The sequence below is a fragment of the Callorhinus ursinus genome, unplaced genomic scaffold (genome assembly GCF_003265705.2).
Source record: "Callorhinus ursinus isolate GAN/ISIS: 27379988/994484 unplaced genomic scaffold, GSC_fseal_2.0 scaffold1, whole genome shotgun sequence".
In the NCBI taxonomy this organism is placed as follows: Eukaryota; Metazoa; Chordata; class Mammalia; order Carnivora; family Otariidae; genus Callorhinus; species Callorhinus ursinus.
In genome coordinates this window covers 26,014,895-26,035,668 of record NW_027397063.1, presented here as the reverse complement: position 1 = coordinate 26,035,668, position 20,774 = coordinate 26,014,895, and the positions used below count along the sequence as shown (strand labels likewise).

The window sequence follows — 20,774 nt, the reverse complement described above, 5'->3', positions numbered from 1 at the left end:
GTATTATTAAATAAATGAATAAATGCATCCGTGTACAATTTCAGTACTTTAAAGAAAGGAATAAGGTTGTACCATGAAAACTAAGTCAAGAGGAGCCAACTAACAGGTTGCCTGTTGAGTTCATCCTGGTTACTTGTATGCCTGCTGCAGAGTAGGGCTGGTCAGTTCCCTCCCTCACCTATTGCCTCATCTATTGCCCTTTATGTAATTCTTTCCTGAACAACATCCATAATAAGTGGACGCGTGTATTGTAAAAGCTCATGTGCATTGAAAGCTGAGAGCTGCCAGACCCTGTGCCCACTGCCTCATTTACCATGTTTGAATCTTAAAAGAACTTTCATGGAACATATTATCCTATTTTATAGATGAGTAAACTGAGCACTGGAGAAATTAAATTGCCTAAATTCACTCAGAAGTGGCTCACTCAGATTAAAACCCAAGTCTTTCTGTGTCCATGGGCATCATGTTGCCTGTCTTTTCCTTAGATATATAAAGAACTTTCAAATCTCAACTCTGTTCTCCAGGGAGTGGCCTTTGGCCCTCCTGCTTTCAGTACAGGGAGGTTGATAAAAATATAGAATCCTGCCTGGGACTTCCCCCGGAGATAATGAATCAGGTAATGAATGTTCATCATCCGGATGAACAAGCTTCCTTGGAATCTATATATTTTCTCTGAAGCATTCCATAGATTGAAAAGGACAGCTCTATCTACATTATTTCATTCCTCTACCAAATGGGTGGTAAGATAGCAAGGCCTGGGTTTTTGGTTTTTTTGTATGTGTGTTTGTTTGTAGCATTTGTCACTGACCATCCTTTTTGAGAGTCTTCTTAGCCTTTGATATATTTTTTTCTTGATGTCCCTCTTACTTTGCTAACCATTGTTCCTCAGTCTTTTCTAATTAATCTTCCACCTGCAGTTCCTTAGGATGCTGTCCATGGGCCTTTGTCCTTTTGTGGATGTAACTATTTTCTCTTATTGAGGCCTTAACAAATTACTCTTGGTCCTCACCCCTCAGTTCTAACTGAATTTCAGTACCTTATTTTTTATCAATGTTACTGTATATCCATGAATTCCTGTGTATTCTTCAGGTCTTAAATTTAGCATGCCAAAAAACTCATTATCTCCCTCCCACACACTTCCTCTGTCACCATCATTCCCTAGTGTGGTTAATACTGGCACTACTCAGTCAGTCACCTGAGCTTCAGACTTCAGAATTGCACTCAGAGTTCCCTTTTGGTTACAACCTACGTTCATCAGGTAGCATCCAATCTTGTTATTTTCCTCCTCAGAATTGTCATTTGTTTTTTGTTTGTTTGAGTGTAGTTGACACACAATGTTACATTAATTTCAGGTGTACAACATAGTGATTGATGAATTTATACATTATTCGGTGCTCACCACAAGCTTAGGTACCATCTATTACCATGCACCTCTACTACAATATCATTGACTTTGTTCCTTATGCTGTGCCTTTTATTCCTATGATTTATTCATTCCGTAACTGGAAGCCGGTATCTCCCACTCCCTTCACCTGTTTTGCCCATCCTGCCCCAGCAACCATCAGTTTATTCTCTGTATTTCTAAGTCTAATTCTGCTTTTTGTGTTTACTCATTTTTTTTTTTTTTTTACATTCCACACATGAGTGAAATCATAGGGTATTTGTCTTTCTCAGTTGGACTTGTTTCACTTAGCATAATACCCTCTTGGTCCATCCATGTTGTTGCAAATGGTACAACCTCATCCTTTTTATGGCTGTGTAATATTCCTATGTTTTTTTATACACATGCACACACATACATCCATACACCACATCTTTCTTATCCATTCATCCATCAGTGGACACTTAGGTTGCTTCCTTATCTTGGCTATTGTCAAGAATGCTGCAGTAAACATGAGGGTGCACATATCTTTTGGAATTAGTGTTTTTGTTTTCTTGAATAAATACCCAGTAGTGGAATTATTGGATCATATAATAATTCTACTTTTAATTTTTTGAGGAACCTTCATGCTGTTTTTTACAGCGGCTGTACCAATTTACATTCCCACCAGCAATGTACAAGAAATGCCATTTGAAGCATTCTTTTCCTCATTCTCACCGCATCTTGTCATCTCTTACCTTATACTTTGGATTCCATGTTAGCTTTCCTACTATTTAACTACCCCCAATATCCAGTGTCTTTTTCACACTGTGGAGGTATTTTTTAATAATAAATGCATTTGAACTTCTCATTCCACTACTTAGGAAATAGCCTTTAGTTCCCTACTGCCTGCAGCGTAAGCTCCTGGGTTTATGAGGCCTGTCCTAATCTGACCTCATCTTGTCTGGCCCACCTCTTCTCCTCACCACTAGCCCTATTTTATGGCTAAACCAAACTCCTCACCACATCTCACCTTCTCACTCTGATGCATCTGCACATGTCATTCCATTAGCTTGGAGTCTCTGTCCATGTACGAGAGGTTGGTCATTCTTTGCACAGTATTTCCATGGTATTTATTTCTGACAATATGATGGAGTAGTAAGAGTCAGCGTGCTGAAACCAGACTGTCTGGATTCATAGATCCCAGTACTTAATAAATGTCTGTGACTCAGCTTCCTTACTTATAAACTTGGGATAATAATAGTACCTCCTTTAGTGTTGTTGAAGATGGAAAGGATTAATTCATGTGCAGTGCATGTGCCTAGCGCATAATAAGCAGACATGAAGCATATGCTGCTGTCTCTACTGTGTAATCATGATGACAGTGATGTGGCAGTCTCCCCCAGAAGAGGCTAAAGGAATTGCTTATTAATACTGTAGTCAACCCAGAGTTCATGGCCATACCAGAATAAAAGCCTTGTGCTTATAGAATGCCTGGATCCAGTTTGGAGGCTACTATACTTTAGCCAGCTCATGTCATTTCTGGTCTTTCTAAAGTTCTCCACTAGTTGAAATTTCACTAGTACTTAGACATATAACTTTCCCAGGCTGGCAGTCCCTTCTTTAACAGTAAATAATGTGCTCCCCTACAGTTGTGAAGGTGCATGAGTTTGCCAGTGGAATGGATGTTCGAGCAGGCTGTCCCATGGCTACACCATGGATAGGCTCCAGACCTAAGCAGAACTCCGAAGCACGGCAGAGGGAAATTCCCTGTGTCACTTGCAGGCATCCTAAAGTAAATATAGGCCCATAGAGTCAGTAATCTGGTTTTCTCTCCTCTGTCACATCGCAGGTAAAATTGTAAAGAATATTATGTAGACTGAAATACTAGAATTTAGCAAAGTGTCTGTAGATGCTTTAATTCTTATGAAACTGCTGCAGACATATTTGTTTGGATGCGATTTTTACTTTGATGGCTATGGTTCCAAAAAGTTAAATGCAAATTCCAGTGTTTCTTAGCAGAGTTTACTGTTTAAAGGAACTCTACAATAAAACATTTTGAATTACATCCTAGTTTACTAGTTTCCTAGTTTTTATTTATTAGAATATTAATGTATTACTTTCTTGAATGTAGAACACTCTTGTATTGGCTGCAGTACTTTCTGACACAAAGGAGATGTTCATGGCTTAGAAAATTGCAGCATTAAAGTGGCAAATGAAAGTAAACTTTGGAAAACAGTATTTAATTTTTAAGGGGAAAAAAGAAGCTGTAAAGTAGAAATACACCTTGGGGAAAACAATAGGAGCCTATCTATAGACAACCAATATCTAAATTTAATTTTGAGAATGAAAAATATTTTTGTGTTACTATTTTATTTCGTTTTTCCAGTGTATTGAGTTTCTGGTTCTCATCATTACAATGATAAATAATATTTAAATGGTTCCAAATCAAGTGTCCTAGCTAAACACAGATGCATGCACATGCACACAGACACATTTGAAATTAAAGATACACATCTAATGGTAACATGTAGATCTGAGAAAGAAAGGAAAATGAAGAATAAGAGTGATGACTTGGGTTTCTGTGGCACCTGAAGTTTAAAACGTACTTGCCTAATGTGTGGATGAGGTAGAAAGAACCTCATTAAAATCTTTGGATTTTAATCAGAAGAACTAAATTTTAATGGTTGCTTTTATACTTATTATCTGTGTAAATCTTGGGCAAAAATGTCCAAAGCTTTGGATTTCTCATCTGTGAGATGGCCATAACGAGGAGCCCCACTGAGGATCAAAACATAATGTGCATTCACAGCCTTGAGAAATTGTAAAGCATTATATACATTACAGAAATGATGGAAACAGATTTTGGAAATTACTCAGAGATACTAAAGATAGTTTCAGAAATGACCTAAGTATGATAAGAGATAAGTGTTCTCAGTTTGTACATGAGGAAAAGGAGGCGTGTAACAAGGCTGAGCTAGAACCGGACCCTGGAATTCTGAGTCCAGATGTGGTCACTACTCTTTGTGCTTCACTGTGACGTTTTTGAACCAAGGTTGTATATCATTCACAGGACACAGCTGTGGTAAATTATAACCTAACGGATTTTAAGGACTTTAACACATGTAATTATTGAGTCACCTTAGCAAGAAATGCTCATATTACTGGGTGAGGCTTATATTTGTTTTTTAACACAGGTAATGAATTTGGGCATCCTGAATGGTTAGACTTTCCAAGAAAAGGAAATAATGAGAGTTACCATTATGCCAGAAGGCAGTTTCATTTAACTGATGATGACCTCCTTCGCTATAAGTTCCTAAATAACTTTGACAGGGATATGAATAAATTGGAAGAAAGATGTGGTTGGCTTTCAGCTCCACAGGTAAGCTCTTTATTCAAAATGTTATGTTTTAGTCACCAGTGTTGCACATGCTTGGAATGGCAATCGATTTAAATCTATATGCGATCTTTTAAACACCACTTCATTATTCAGTGTGTAGTGCCCTGGAACATACTTCAGGTTGTCAAAACATGTCACTGAAGTCTCTCCAATAGATAATGAAAATCTTAAACACAATGCCCTGCTTACTTTCCTGTTTAGTTTGTTGTTGGTTAAATTTAGTAATTTTTATTTCAGTTGGTTAAAATAAATGACAAAAGCTCCGTGTGGAGTCCATTTTGGAAATTGCTGTGGAAACATCTTAATTGTTTTGACTTTTTCTTCATATAAATAATTTTGCTGTCATGAAGGGACTACTTTGACAACATGTAGATTTCTTTATTCCTTTTTTTCTCCCCCCTTCCTTTACTGGTGTCTAACTTGTCATCTCAATAGATGCCATTATACCTGCATGCTGTTTTGTATTTTTCATGAGCCTGACTCTCCTCTGGAATTAAAGTCTCAGTTTTCAATAAGTTTTAGAAAATGTAATTAACAGGTGCAAATTTTATACAGGCTTTTTTTCCCTTACAAAAATTAGCATATAGTATGTGTTACTTATAATCCATTTTACTTTTTACTGGTGCTATTTGAAATTACTGTTGATGTGTTTTTACTTTGGTGTCTATGATTTTTTTTTTTAATGGTTGAACAAAGGTACTTTTATATTAACCAAGATTGACTACATGACACGAATGCCCTAATCACGTTTATTAGTAATGCAATTTACAAAGAGAGAGCAAAATGATGCTCCTTTTCAACAGGAACAGTGTTGAATTCCAAAAGGCATGCTGTTTACTCTAGAGCCTTAGTTCGCATTGCAAAATTAGAGTGGTGCTGCTGATATTCATGGAAATAAGTCCTTTCAAAACTGGAGCTGCAAGAGGGTGGTGTTGAAAAAGCAAAGGCTTCTCACTGCCTACTATAAAACGTGGTGTATAAAATTGGAGACTTTGTAGATATAATTTCTTTTCAGACCTTCTCTTTTATTAGGAAAAAAAGATATATTGTAAAGAACATCAGGTTGCCATTGAATCCGACAAAGGTGTGCAATAATGTAAAGTTTTTAAGATACTATAATTTCAGAAATCCCAATACAATAACAATGTTACCTTTTATTTTAAAGCGTAATTTTATGTACCTTACCTCATTAATCTGGGAACTAAAAGTCTTAAAGAAAATTCACTTGTAAACATCCAGAACACACACACACACACACACACACAGACACACACACACACACACACTATATGTAACATAGGTACTGTGTTCTTAAAACCTAAGAAACAGTGCTAATCTAATCCTCTGTGCTTTATTTGAAGTTGTCAATGACTAGTGAGATTTTTATACTCTTTAAGCCATTTTTGAGACTTTGGTTAGTGTAGAGTTTGATATGGCAAAATTGCAACATGTTAAAAAAAATATAATACATTTTGATTTGTTGGCTTAATGACTAAGAAGTCTATTAATAAAGACAAAAACAACTTTTTAATAAATAATTTGCTTATAGCAGCATCCATAATGTAATAATGTAATATATGTGTTAATTCTTGCAGGCCTATGTGAGTGAAAAGCATGAAGCCAATAAGATCATCGCTTTTGAGAGAGCAGGTCTTCTTTTTATTTTCAACTTTCATCCAAGCAAAAGCTACACTGATTACCGAGTTGGAACAACGCTGCCAGGAAAATATCCTTTTTGTTGCTGGTGAATGTAACTATCTGCATTCAATTATTTATTACATCATAGAGAATTAGAAAGACCAATGCAGATCTTGGTGACAGTAGCTCTCAGTTACTCTTCTGATAAAACGAGGGACTTAAAATTGTTGATAAATCTTTGCTCTGCTTGGTTATACTGAATCAATCCTCAGCTTCATTCTGGTTCTAAAATGATTCTGAACATTTTTTTTAAACGATATTTTGATCCAATATGCAATTCAGGAGACAATTATAGTTTTTCGTATGAAAATATTTTGTAAGTTTCCTTTAAGAATTATCTCTTTTCCCTTTCTCCACTGAGAAAACAGAAAAGAGCTATAAAGATAGCTTCCTTCCCTTTTCTCTTTCCTGTCTCCTCAAATGCAGGACATAGCTCACTTTTGAAGGCCTAAACTGGTATGGAATCAGAGCATTGGGAGTGTGAGCAAAGGAAATGAGAGGGAGAATGTTTTTGATATTCTGTATATTCATTTACTCATTCATTTACTTGTTTCACAGATATTTGCTGAGCACCTACCCATTGAACACCAGTGTGTCAGCCCTGTGCGAAGTGCTGTAGAGACAGAAATTCTCCTGGCAGATGTAGTCACTGCCTTCATGGAGCTTTTAAACTAGTGAAGAAGAAAAACATTAGTAATTGTAAGTTTGCTCATTGTTGCAAAAGGAAAAGTGCAGTGTATTTTAAGAAGATTATGACTTACTAGATCCATGAAAAAAAAAATGACAGATTCAGGACCTAGCAACAACCCAACACAAATTTTTAAGCGGACCATAGAAATAATGTTCTTCTCCCCTGAAGCCCTCACAATGATCAATGTCTGCCACCTGAACAAGGTGGCTGATGCCAACATGAAGGCTGATGTGTCAGGATCTCTAGCTATAATAAAAGGAACCTCCTGTTCAACTGGCTCAAATGGTAAGGAAGATGTATTTTGCCACACCATCAGAAGTCCTAAGGTAGGGTGACCCCAGCACCGTGACGATATCCTCAAGTTTCCCTGGTTCATCCTGTCTTTCTGCTTTCAACTCTTAGGGTGCCACCAACACCCAAAGGATAGCACCTGCTATAGTTGCAAGACAACAGCCATGGTTCCAAATGTAACCTCCTGACACAACAAAAGGCAGATAGACCTCTTTTCTCTTTTTCAGAATAAGGTCACTTAAGCACATTTTCTTTCATCTTCTGTTGACCAGAATTCAGTCACACATCTCCAGAGAAATGTCTAGGAAGGAGAAGCATATTGCCATGACTGGCTGAATCAAGGGAATTACCCTGGAGTTTCCAGGAAGTGGAAAGTGGATTCAGGAAGTGGACTTCTGGGGGGAGTGGTTACCCAGACAGACCGTTTCTCCAACAGTGAATAAGAAAGGGCCAGTGCTGTCTAGTTAAGTAGCCTGCGGCACCTGCCACTACTCTGCGCTATCAGTGAGTGTGGTGAGAGATGGTTCCCTACCCTTAGCCTGCCCAGCAGAGCACAGTTCCACGTGCCATCAGAGCATTTAGGAGACATGGCTTTCACTGTGACTAACAGCCACACGGTGCCCCAGTTGACACAGAGAATGCTCTGTCAGTGTGATGGGATTGCCTGCACCAAAGATGCACTTGTTCCAGGAAGCAAATGTACTCACCATTTTTTAAAGAAATGCAAATAAATGCTAGATGTGTACCATCTCATATGTGACCCCTCTCAGCTCCAAACTGCTGAAGTAATGCCCCTAGACTCACTCCCCATATACCTGAAAATGTCATATAATCAATATGCAATCAAAATATAATTTTTTTATAATCAAACCAAAATACATTTACAGTACACTTGGGAGCTACTGCAGTCTTTGTTAAGCACTGTCCTTGACCCTAAGTCAGTAAGAGAGAAGAGATGTATAAAACCAAACTAGGATGTAAGTCATAATGCAATAAATGGGAAGGGGGCAGGAATGTTCCACGGGAGAACAGAAGATAAGTAAAAGAAAAAAAAAAGAGAGAGAGAGAAATTGATAGATGGAGTGATTGATTTAAGGAAAAGACCTTTAAGCCTGGACCTTGAGAAATGGATAAACCTGTAGTAGAAAAAATTGAGGAGGGCCATATCAGCTGTTGGAGAACATAGAACATTCTTAGGTAATGAACAGCACAATGTATTAATTGGAGAATGATGACCCTAAAAAGGAACAAAAGATAAAGTTGAAAAGATAGATTGAGATCACATAATAGAAAATTTCAATGCTATATTAATTAGTTTAGACTTTTTTCCATAGTTCTATATTGAGTCACTGAAAGGTTTTCTGAGTTAGGGAGCTACCTGATAAGAATGTATGCTTTAGGAAAAGTTCTCATGGACCCAGTGTGTAGGAGAGCTTTCTTGAGGAAAGAGATGGGAAGTACAGATATTAAGTATGAGAAATTACAGTATATGTAAAAGATAATTAAGGCATGAGCTAAAAGAATGACAATAGGATAGAAAGAGGTATATGAGCATTTTCTTAGAGTGCAAGAACTCAGCACTTGTTTGGACTTGGGATGGAGAAGAGAAAATATAAGATTTCACTTTAAACAAGGGGAAGAATGGTAGTGGTGTTATTACGTAGGATACCAAAGCAAGAAAGCAAGGAGGAGTAACCAGTTAGGGGAATAGAAAATATAAGTTTAGGGGCGCCTGGCTGGCTCACTTGGTAGAGCATGTGACTCTTTTTTTGTTTGTTTGTTTAAGATTTATTTATTTGACAGAGAGATACAGAGTGAGAGAGAGAACACAAGCAGGGGGAGTGGGAGAGGGAGAAGCAGGCTTCCCACCGAGCAGGGAGCCCCATGTGGGGGCTCCATCCCAGGACCCTGGGATCATGACCTGAGCCGAAGGCAGATGCTTAACGACTGAGACACCCAGGCGCCCAGCATGTGACTCTTGATCTCAGGATTGTGAATTCAAGCCCCATGTTGGGTGTAGAACTTACTTAAAAAAAAATTGTGTGTGTGTGTATATATACACACACACACACACACACACACACATACACATATATATAAAGAAAATATGTTTAATTTAGGATTTTGATAAATGTAAACACATAGAATATCAATGGTGATGTTTAGAAGAAAAATCTTGACTCAAGCTACATTGATCTCCTGTGTAACTATGTAATCTGTGTAATTTTAACAGATATTACTAAGTGAAAACATAAATAATAACATATTTTATGAAGTAGAATCTACCCAAAAGTTAATTTTATTTAATGATACAATATTACACTGTACATGAAAGTCTATTTTTTGTGTTTTGTTTTGTTTTTCTAAAATGATATCTACACTAAACATGGGGCTTGAACCCATGACCCTGAGATCAAGAGTCAGATGCTCTACCAACTGAGCCAGCCAGGCACCTTTCTAGTTTGGTTTTGATAAAACCTTGACACAAATTGAGTCTTCTGAAATTTGGTGATTTATCTAGATGTCTAGAGGCATCCGTTATACAGAAATTCTCTATATTAAACACTGAATGCTTTACGTTAGTGACCCCTTTCAGAAACTGTACTAATTAAAAGCTCTAATTATGTAGACACCTGGGAAAATTGGGCCATATCCTCATATAAGTAAAACTTGAACCCTTGATCATCTATTGCATCTCTAGGAAAACCTCGAAGAAAATATTCTTGGTTCTTTTCTTAGAGGGTTTTGTTTTCTACAGATTTGTACCCACTTAGACCTTATTTACTCTTGCCTCCTTTCTCATTCTTGAATTTCTTTCAACAAGCTGTAACTAATTCCCATATGTTACCGCTTCCTCTGAGGACATTTACATTTTAATAATGGTCTCTTTGAAAACTCAAGAAATATGCAAGACCTCATGGACTGATTATCTCATGTAATAATTGCTTTATAACAAAGATTTTTTTTTTTTTTTTTGAGGGGAGAGGAGCAGGAGAGAATCTCCAACATACCTTAAACCACACCTAATTAGCTACAAGTTCATAACACCAGCTTTAACTCCTATACTGATCTTAAAACCTTCTGGATTTTGTGATGTTCTATACTCCAGTGACCCAGTTCAGTGCAGAAATAACATTTGTAAGTTCCTCCACACATCACAGCTAACCATCAATAGAGCACATTCCAGTCCTAGGAATCTCACTATTTCACAAGGTAAGCAATTCTAGGGTTTTTTTTTTTTTTTAAATATTGCTTTAAACGCATGAAAATAAATGCATTAATTCTGTTCTCTGGCTCTAACGCCTGTTTTACAAGCCGTCACTCAAGTCAGAAGGGCATTTAACATGCTCCTCACAGTACCTACCGCTCCCTAGTCTTCCTTCTTCCAGACCAGATGCCTCTGGTTTCTTCAGTAGATTCTCATGATACTTTCCGGACCTCTTACCATTGCATCTCCCTCATCAAAATACACTCGGCATGGTGCCCATCCCTCTTACATCGTATCTCCAGAATTAACAGCACAGTATTCCAGATAGAGTCTGGCAAGTATGACGCAGAGTACCCCATTACCTCCCTTTATCTTGATACTACTCTCTTATTAATATAGTCAAAGGGAAACTAGCTTTCCTGGCAGCCATCACATTTTTTACTCATATTTGCAACCAAATAAAAATCTCTAGTTTTTCTTGATGTGTACTAACTAGTATGATATCATAGTTCCCTTATTCTTTTTTATGATTTTATTTATTTTTTGTGAGAGAGAGAGCAAGCACAAGCAGGGGGAGTGGTAGGCAGAGGAAGAAGCAGGCTTCCCGCTGAGCAGGGAGCCTGATGTGGGGCTTGATCCCAGGACCCCGGGACCATGACCTGAACTGAAGGCAGACGTTTAACCGACTGAACCACCCAGGCACCCTATTCAGCTAATAACTTTAACCTAAAATCCCAAATTTAACATTGAACATGAAAATATATATATATTGGTTTTTTGCCTCTAATTGCCTCTAACCTGTTAATGGGGAAGACAACAGTTCTCTGTCATTATGATGATTGTACTGTCTTCCATAAGCAGAAGATACATCTGTGCTTTCTTTCAGCTCTTATTGTTCCAAGCTTAGCTTTAAGAGTTCTTCTTATTATCCTTAGCATTTTACAAGTCTCATTTCTTTTTGGTCTTTCGTCTTTCTTATACCTTTACATGACATTGTAGCTCAGCATTATAGAATCATTTCAGATAGAGAAAGTACAAAAAATTAGGATTTCTATGCTGTATTTTTTGACTTTGCCAAAGTGTTCTGTGCCATTGGTATTTCCAACTACTGAGCCAGTGATTTGAATACAGATTTTCACTGTGAAGAATCCACAGTGGCAAAATTGGTTATATTAATCAAGTCAAGAAATTCATCAAATTTTTAATTCCCTGGAAAGCAGGATTTGGTGCCAGAACAAATTGAAAGTTTCTAAAGAAGTCATTTGAACTTCTTCTGTCACTATGAAATATAAACCTGCGAACAGGTAACATGTCTGAATTCTTGAGCAGTTCCATTTTTTTGAACCCGTATATCCTGTATATCAAATAGCAAGACATCAACTTTCACTCAAATCTGTGGAGGATAGGTGGTGACTGTCTTCCCAAGAAACTGTTGTAAGGTGAACTATTTTGGGGATAATGCCAGGAAAAGTAGAAGAAACACTTTAAGGATGCCTTTAACTATCACTTCAAAATGAGATGATACATTTTGGGAAGCTAAAAGAGAAATCGGATTTGTATCACTAAGGTTTTGGAATGTGGTCTTAAAGGTGACAGCTAAAAGACATAGTATTGTTTCTGCAAACAAGAATCTATAGCTGTATTCTAGAAAATTGAAAAACACACACACACACAGCAAAAACCCTTTGCTTATATACTGTCTCACGTTGGTCTTTTTTAGCTGCTGATCTTCAACGTAATAACCACCAACATTCTTTAATTAGTAAATAGCAACGTGGGTGATGCAGAACTCAGATCTAAACATATAGACAAGTAGGCTGGTCATACATTTCATACCTAGGAAGATAAAACACACTCTCTTAATGTGTTATATTTGCCTATGATTTCACATTGTTTAGCTGTAGAGAAAGAAAGAAAAAAAAACATAATGCCCTTTATATTATCAGAATCATTGCTGTCTTTCTTCCATTACATCTCTTCACTTAGAACGATACCAAATCAGCACTGAATCAAAAGGAAAACTGCTAAGCCCCCAAGGACAAACCGTTCCTTCTAATCCATCTTGAAGAACATAAATGATGATACTACATTTTGAGTGGTGCCAAGGAAAGTGGGTGTTAGGGGACCTCTTTTTGAGGCCCTTCTGTTTGCTGGCCATTTTTAGTAAGTATCTAGTTTCATATACCCAGCGGCCCTATGAGATAGGTTGTGTTAGCCTCATGGGACAGGTCAGTAAACCAACGCCTTTACATCACTACCTAACTTCCCTCCAGCACCTAGCTGCAAAGGTTGAGCAGGGTACTGCACAGCTCGTGTTCTTTCTACTGTATCAGGGCACCCCATCTCTTCATGGCTGCCTACGTGTGGTTGGTGGTGGTAGCAACGGTGGTATTGCCGATGATGACTTATTTCTGTTACGCTCAAAATAACTTCTGCATAGTTTTGGGGCAGTAGGTAGCATGAGAAAATGAACTATACATCCTGTATATCAGATACAGAAATTCATGGCACAGACGAGCTTCTCTCTCTTCAGCTAACTACCTTCACGCCTCATTCGTAAGGTATGTGTCTTAGTATGTGCAGATTCATACTGTTCTGAGAGTGTAAACAACACTAAAATCAAATGTTTTTTCAATTGTCACCATGCTGAGATGGGGGTGGAAATAAAAGTCTAATAGCAGCCCCCTTTCCAAATGGCGTTTCAAACTGTTACAATACTGAAATGTTAAGAGGAGAGTGATCATAAAGGATGGCTTGTGAAAACTATGTGAATCCCAGCCAAAAATATTTAAAGCTAAGGGAACAGATGAGCAAATAGTTGAATTTGACCTGAGATCTTTGAAATGTTTTCATCAAACTGCCTCAAGATGTACTTTTTAAAATGTAAATTCAAGACTCTGACATTTGCAACCTGTACACAGAGTTTCTAATGAGCAAATAAGGTCACTGGGATGATTCACTGGAGTGTGATTGCTGAAAGGCAGAGATGTTGCTGTGAGTTGCTTAGTCTACAGAAGCCTTTGAAGCATGGTTATGTAACACTCTGTGTTTATTAGAATCTATGCTTTATGCAACAAATAAAAACAAAGGGCTTAATTTAGGATTAGCTAAATGCCACATTCCATCAAGAATTTATATATAAAGGTTAATTTCTGAACCAAGAAAAATAGAGCATCTCAACTTTCTAGTTTTCCAGGTTATTATATGTTTTGGTTTAAAAAAAAAAAAAACCTTAAAAAAATATAAGGTTTTGTCATAAAAGATCTACAACAATCGCTTTGAACAGATGCAAGCACGTTTCTTTTCCTTGTGTATGTGTGCTTTTGCTCTATGCTACAATTTAATGGTGCTATTTTTTATGTGAACAGAGATGATCCTACTAACAATTTCATATTTAATATAGGTCCTACTTCTGTTTTTATAGCTTCAAAATGGATGTGCATTCATTGCCAGGTTAGCCCTCTTTAGTTTCAAGATGACAGTAATACTTTTAAACATTATCTAGAGGTCTTTTTGATCATTTTTTATTGTTAAATATTGTCCAAAAATCCCTGGGATTTAATGATAATGACAGATGCATCTACCCACCCCCACTGGCAATAAAGAGCCAATGATTTAGCATCATTTTTCTACCCAGGAATTTAAGATGAATCACAAAGTAAGAAAAATATTTTGCATGATTAAAATATTGCAACTGCTATAACAGTTTTAGATTGTCTTAATATACATTCATAAGACTATAGGCAATAATGAATAATGAGCAGGCCCTTAAAACACAAATGGTTTTAGGTGGGGGTTTTTTTCTCTTTTTTTTTTTTTTTTTTTTCCCCTTAAATATCTGAGTACTGTTTCAGGGTCTGTGTTCTGAGATATTCAACAGCATTTCTGGGTGGTTTTTTTTTTTTTTTTTTTTTTTGCTTCATAGCTCAGTTGTGTGGTAATGGTCTCCTAGGTTCCAGAAATTCATCTAACAATAGCTCAGTCAAGATTTCTATCCTCTATTTCTTGTCCTTCTATGGGAAAAAAGAAATCAGAAACATTATTGTAACCGTTAAAAACAATACATACGTAACAATTGTATCGCTAATGAGGAGAAAAACATTTGTGCCGAGGTTGATTATTTTTACCAATTTGTAAAAAGAGGTACTAGTATGTGGAAATTCTGAGGTATGTGGTACTACAATGTGGAAACTCTGAGGTACGTGTAAGACTAAGAGTCTTATCCACACATCAGCAATTATATCTTTAGTTAAAATGTGTTAGGTACTCACAGATAAAGCTAAATTTCTGTTGGATGGATGATGATGAATAGAAGGATGGGCAGTCAGAAGTGGAGGGAGGGATGGATGGATGGATGAACAGACTGACAGGGGGATGATGTGGATAGATGGAGGTTACAGCTACCTAATGGCAAAAGAACCCCTGGAGTTGTTTAAAATTAAGTAAAGTACAAAGATTACTAGAATTTATTGTTTTTCCCTTCAAGTAGATATTTAATTAAATGGTAGAAAGGAAAAATTGATAAAATATTATCAATAAGATGCATCATGATTTTGTACAACTCAAAATTAATACAATAAAATGTATTGTCAGAATACTTGCTGAACAGACTTTCATAATAAGATCTACCATCCAGGGGCGCCTGGGTGGCTCAGTCATTAAGTGTCTGCCTTCGGCTCAGGTCATGATCCCAGGGTCCTGGGATCGAGCCCCGCATCGGGCTCCCTGCTCAGCGGGAAGCCAGCTTCTCCCTCTCCCACTCCCCCTGCTTGTGTTCCCTCTCTCGCTGTGTCTCTCTCTGTCAAATAAATAAATAAATCTTTAAAAAAAAAAAAAAAACTACCATCCATTACAAACTTATTATATTCCTTGCAGTCTGCAAGCACTTTACACTTATTATCTCATTTAGTAAACCTTTTCCTTTCCTAGCAAACAGTATTGCACATGTGGAAGAACTACAATGAAAACATTGGCCTGAAAAATTCCATATCTAACCTTTCTTTTAAAATAGTCCTTTATTTAATCAGTCCAAAAACAGATCATTCTCTACTAATTAAAAAAAAATAATTGCATTCATCACCTTTCTTTATATCTGATGCCAGTGGTCTTTAATTGGAGCATTCTGTGTCTAAAATAAATCTCTAATATTGAATGTTAATTTACTTTTTCCTTCTGGATCTCAGTAGAAATTAGCCTTTTTTTTTCTTTTTTTTCAGTAAATATCTCCTGCCTGCCATAAAGCTGTTTAGATCTTCTATAAGTGAGGTATTTTCATTTTCATCATTTTCTGTTAAGCTATTCTAACTCAGAATCTCACAGGGTCAAACTGAGTAGTCAGTGTTTCATTTATATGTGAAAATAGTACCTGAATACTCCAGAAGATTCTTAAAATGAAGCCATGATATAATTACTGGTTCACTGTAAGTATTTAAGGGCTGCCAAGAATATCTTGGTGCTGCAACCAAAGGAAGAGTTTGTTTCTCCAGAGAAAAGTGAACACTGTTCTTGAAAACAGTGGCTTCAGTTATAACCATGTGTAAGAATCATTTCTAATTCTATTAATGTAGTATTTCTTGGCCTAATGGTGGAAAAATACCTAATTAATTCCTATTATGTCTGTGAAGTTTACTTGTGAAATTAATTGATTCTTTTTGGTTGCTATATGGCATTAATTGTTGAACTAGGAAAGTATTCTTTAGATATTGAGAAAAATTATTTAATTAATGTATAACTTAATGAAATGCAATCATGTTAGCTTTTACTGGCACACAATAAGTGTTTAATTACGGGAACATTAAAACAAAATTATTTTGTCTGTAAAATTATAAACATTACTGTAATTTTTTCTCCATCCATTTATATTTAGAGATAGTCCATTATTTTCACTTTAGTACCTTCCCTTTCAACACTCTTCCTTTCTTTCCAGCTAAGGAAAACAAGAAAAATAAGTTTCTCTGATGGTAGCATTCTTTTCGGATTCTGAAACATTATTTTCTTCAGTTTGTTGTCTTACTCTAACATTTTTTTGTCCCAGAGGCTCACTAGTTCTAAGTATTTCCAGTTCTTATATGTGTAAATGTAGAGATATTTGTTCTTATTAACAGGTTAGTGGCTAAAAGCATGGGCTCTTCAGATGGAAGAAGACTGTCTAAGCGTTCAAGTTCTGTCTCTCCCACTTACTAGTGTTATAAAAGTAACCTCACTGTTTCTTAGTTTCCTCATCTTTAAAATACCTACTTGTAGAATTATTGTCAGAATTAAATGAGTTAATGCATATGAAAGGCTTAGCAACAGTGTCCTGCTCAGGCTGTAAGCTCAGGCAGTTTACCTGCTCTGCTCCTCATTACTGGCTCTAAAAATGCCTTAGAGGGGCGCCTGGGTGGCTCAGTCGTTAGCGTCTGCCTTCGGCTGAGGTCATGATCCCAGGGTCCTGGGATCGAGCCCCGCATCAGGCTCCCTGCTCAGCGGGAAGCCAGCTTCTCCCTCTCCCACTCCCCCTGCTTGTGTTCCCTCTCTTGCTGTGTCTCTCTCTGTCAAATAAATAAATAAAATCTTCAAAAATAAATAAAATTAAATAAAATAAAAATGCCTTAGAAATTTGGTAATAAAAGGAAGGAAAGGAAAGGTTGGGAGGAGTATGTACTAATGCTCTCTATTACCTACATGCTCCTGTCATACTTTGTTCATTTTCCTGTTCCCCAGTTCACCACCATAGGTGATTTCTGTTCTGTCACAGTCTTGGAATTAAGTCTTCTGCTCCTGGCTAATTCCTTTCTATACTTTTGCATTATTGGCTCACCTTTCTTCCTTACCCCCTTGCAGCACTATCGTGAGTTCCCTTTCCTCTATACCCACTTTGTCCCATCTTTTTCCCTCAGGTCCAAATCCAGTCATTTATTGTTTCCTTCCTTGCACTCTTCCCTTGAAGAACTCACATATGCTCCTGGCTTCAACCCTGCGTAGATGGTCCCTGATCACCCCTCCTACGTTGATGTGTGCCCTATTCACCAACTGTAATTTTGTGATATTTAGTGACCATTAGGAAATACCCAGCACATGGAATCATGAATTTTTGAGAGGTAGCAGAACTCTAGCATGACTGGTTCAGCCCATTGAAATTAAATAAAATCGGTTGGTTTAGAAGATACGTTTTAGGCCATGGTTTCCAAATTAGTATCAAAAATCAAATCTGCATAACACTTTACAGTGTGTGAATGCTTTTATTTACATTGACTCTTCTTACCATCACATCATTTTAGTGATACGGATCAGGCAAGTATTCTTATCCTCAACCTAAATATGAGCACTAGAAAGATTTATAACTTTCACAAGATCATATTCCTAGTAAGGGAATAAATGTGATTTAAATCTCTTCCCCTAATTTCAGCATTGTTTTTTATGTGAGCACCAGATAATTCACTTTTTTGTTGCCCTGTTGAAATGCTATTAAAGTAGGTAAAGCATGTCTCACTAATTATTTATAATTTTATGTTTCCTTTGCGCTTCTTTGTAAGAGTTAATGGTGCCTCTGACTGAATGTCATTTCTCTGCAGTGTTATACTGTCCTCATTTCTAACACACTTATAAACACAGATCAGTTTAAATGGGATATTTTTTGAACAAATATACTCATTTTAAAAATAAACATTTTAGGGGCGCTTGGGTGGCTCAGTCAGTTAAGCATCCGACTCTTGATTTCGGCTCAGGTCATGAGCTCGGGGTCATGAGATGGAGCACTGGGCTCCCCGCTGGGCATAGCGCCTGCTTAAAATTCTTTCTGTCCCTCTCCCTCTGCCCTCCGCCCCCCACTCTCGTGCTGTCTCTCTCTCTCTCACATACAAGTAAGGAAACACAGACTTTTTAAGGATAAAGTAACTTTTTTAAGGAAAAAGATGATACTCAAATTTTTTATTAAACCAGGATATAAATCCTAAGTATATTTCAGCTTCAAGTGCTGACTGGGAAAGTGTGGATCCTGAAGGATATTAGAGGATAAAAGGGTTTGGCGACTAACAGCCCATAAAACAGGGGAAAGAACACTTTACAAAGAGGTGAAAAATAAAAGAGTTCTGCTTTCATCAGCTTTCTTGATAAGCTGTTGCTCATGTTCTTTCTTGAGCAGTGGAAGTTATGACCTGTATGCTGATTCCATATTACCAGCATAGACTTACAGCATGGGAGTTCTAATTTGTTTTAGCCACACACAATAGATACAGTCTTGGACAGATTTAGGGAGATGAGCCTCCATGTAGATTTATATTAGAAGCATATAACTGTATATATTTCCTTTTCTCACCTTAATTTTGAATGTAGGAAATTCATCCCTGGTGACATTGTGTCTGCTGGCTGCCTCAGACAATTTACCTAAAGAATACATAGAATCCTGTCACTGTACTCGATTAACTCTCTCATGACCATAATAGTCTCATCTCTTTGGAATTTTAGTAATAATTGGATGGTCTAAATAAAACTCACATTTGTGAAATAACTATAAAATAATTAAATCTACATAAAATCTGGTTCAAAACCTGCCAGAAATTTTGCTCATTTGGATTATATAAGTCATTTTCATGTCTAACCATCGTGACCAAAACGTTTCTTGATTTTGTTTTGAATGGTACAAACATGTACTTTGCAGAAATAACTTAGCCACTTTACTCTTTGCTTGTATTATTTCCTCTGTCTACCCAGTAAGGTTAAACCAGTATGATTGTTTTAAAGATGATTGCAAACTACTATATTAGATTTATTATGCCCCTGGAAAATATATTTATTAGCAGTCACTTGTGCATTTAAAGCTCTCGCCCCCATTTTTTTAGTGCCTACGGGGAAATGTTTACTTTGAATCTTTTCCCTCACAATCATTAATCTGGGTACAGTTATGATAGTTATGGGCTGGGTGCCCAGAAATACTCGGGAATAACTGGGAGTGATGGGGTGCACGCACATGCCTGCAGGCTATTCTTTATAATTTTTCTTGGGAAGCTAGCTCAGCCCATCCTCAATCTGAAGCACTGAGTGGGGCCCTAGAGTATCATGATTTTCTGTTTGGCCTGAAACTTACAAAAGAAAGAGGGATATACATTAACTATACATATAAGTTATGACTTCAAAAAAAAAATATTTACTACCAACACTAAGATAATCAGTTTTCATATGTTTAAGTATTTTAATGTTCACAAACTTTTCAATCTTTCAATGGCAGAGGGTGGGAGAGTGGTAGAACTTATTATCCCTAGATGTATATCCTGGCCTTGCAAAATTATTTTTTTAATATTATTTTGTTATGTTAATCACCATACATTACATCATTAGTTTTTGATGTAGTGTTCCATGATTCATTGTTTGCATATAACACCCAGTGTTCCACGCAGAACGTGCCCTCTTTAATACCCATCACCAGGTTAACCCATCCCCAACCCCCTCCCCTCTAGAACCTTCAGTTTGTTTCTCAGAGTCCATAGTCTCTCATGGTTCGTCTCCTCCTCCAATTTCCCCCCCCTTCATTCTTCCCTTCCTGCTTTTTTTTTTTTTTTTTAAACATATAATGTGTTATTTGTTTCAGGGGAACAAGTCTGTGATTCAACAGTCTTACACAATTCATAGCGCTCACCATAGCACATACCCTCCCCAGTGTCTATCACCCAGTCACCCCATCCCTCCCACCCCCCACCACTCCAGCAACCCTCAGTTTGTTTCCTGAGATTAAGAATTCCTCATATCAGTGAGGTCACATGATACATGTCTTTCTCTGATTAACTTATTTCGCTCAGCATAATACCCTCCAGTTCCATCCACGTCGTTACAAATGGCAAGATTTCATTCCTTTTGATGGCTGCATAATATTCCATTGTGTATATATTCCACATCTTCTTTATCCATTCATTTGTCGATGGACATCTTGGCTCTTTCCACAGTTTGGCTATTGTGGACATTGCTGCTATAAACATCAGGGTGCACGTACCCCTTCAGATCCCTACATTTGAATCTTTGGGGTAAATACCCAGTAGTGCAGTTGCTGGATCATATGGTAGCTCTGTTTGCAACTTTTTGAGGAACCTCCATACTGTTTTCCAGAGTGGCTGCACCAGCTTGCATTCCCACCAACAGTGTAGGAGGGTTCCCC

General features: G+C 37.2%; 1 protein-coding gene across 1 annotated transcript in view; it reads left to right on the top strand.

Annotated features, from left to right (window-relative positions):
- The window catches only part of GBE1 (1,4-alpha-glucan branching enzyme 1), a 270,358-nt gene that overhangs the window by 232,745 nt on the left and 16,839 nt on the right, over positions 1–20,774 (top strand). Inside the window, exons 13-14 of the mRNA XM_073892065.1 lie at positions 4,558–4,742; positions 6,356–6,488. Of these exons, the coding sequence (XP_073748166.1) occupies positions 4,558–4,742; positions 6,356–6,488 (318 nt within the window). The remainder of the gene's footprint in view (positions 1–4,557; positions 4,743–6,355; positions 6,489–20,774) is intronic.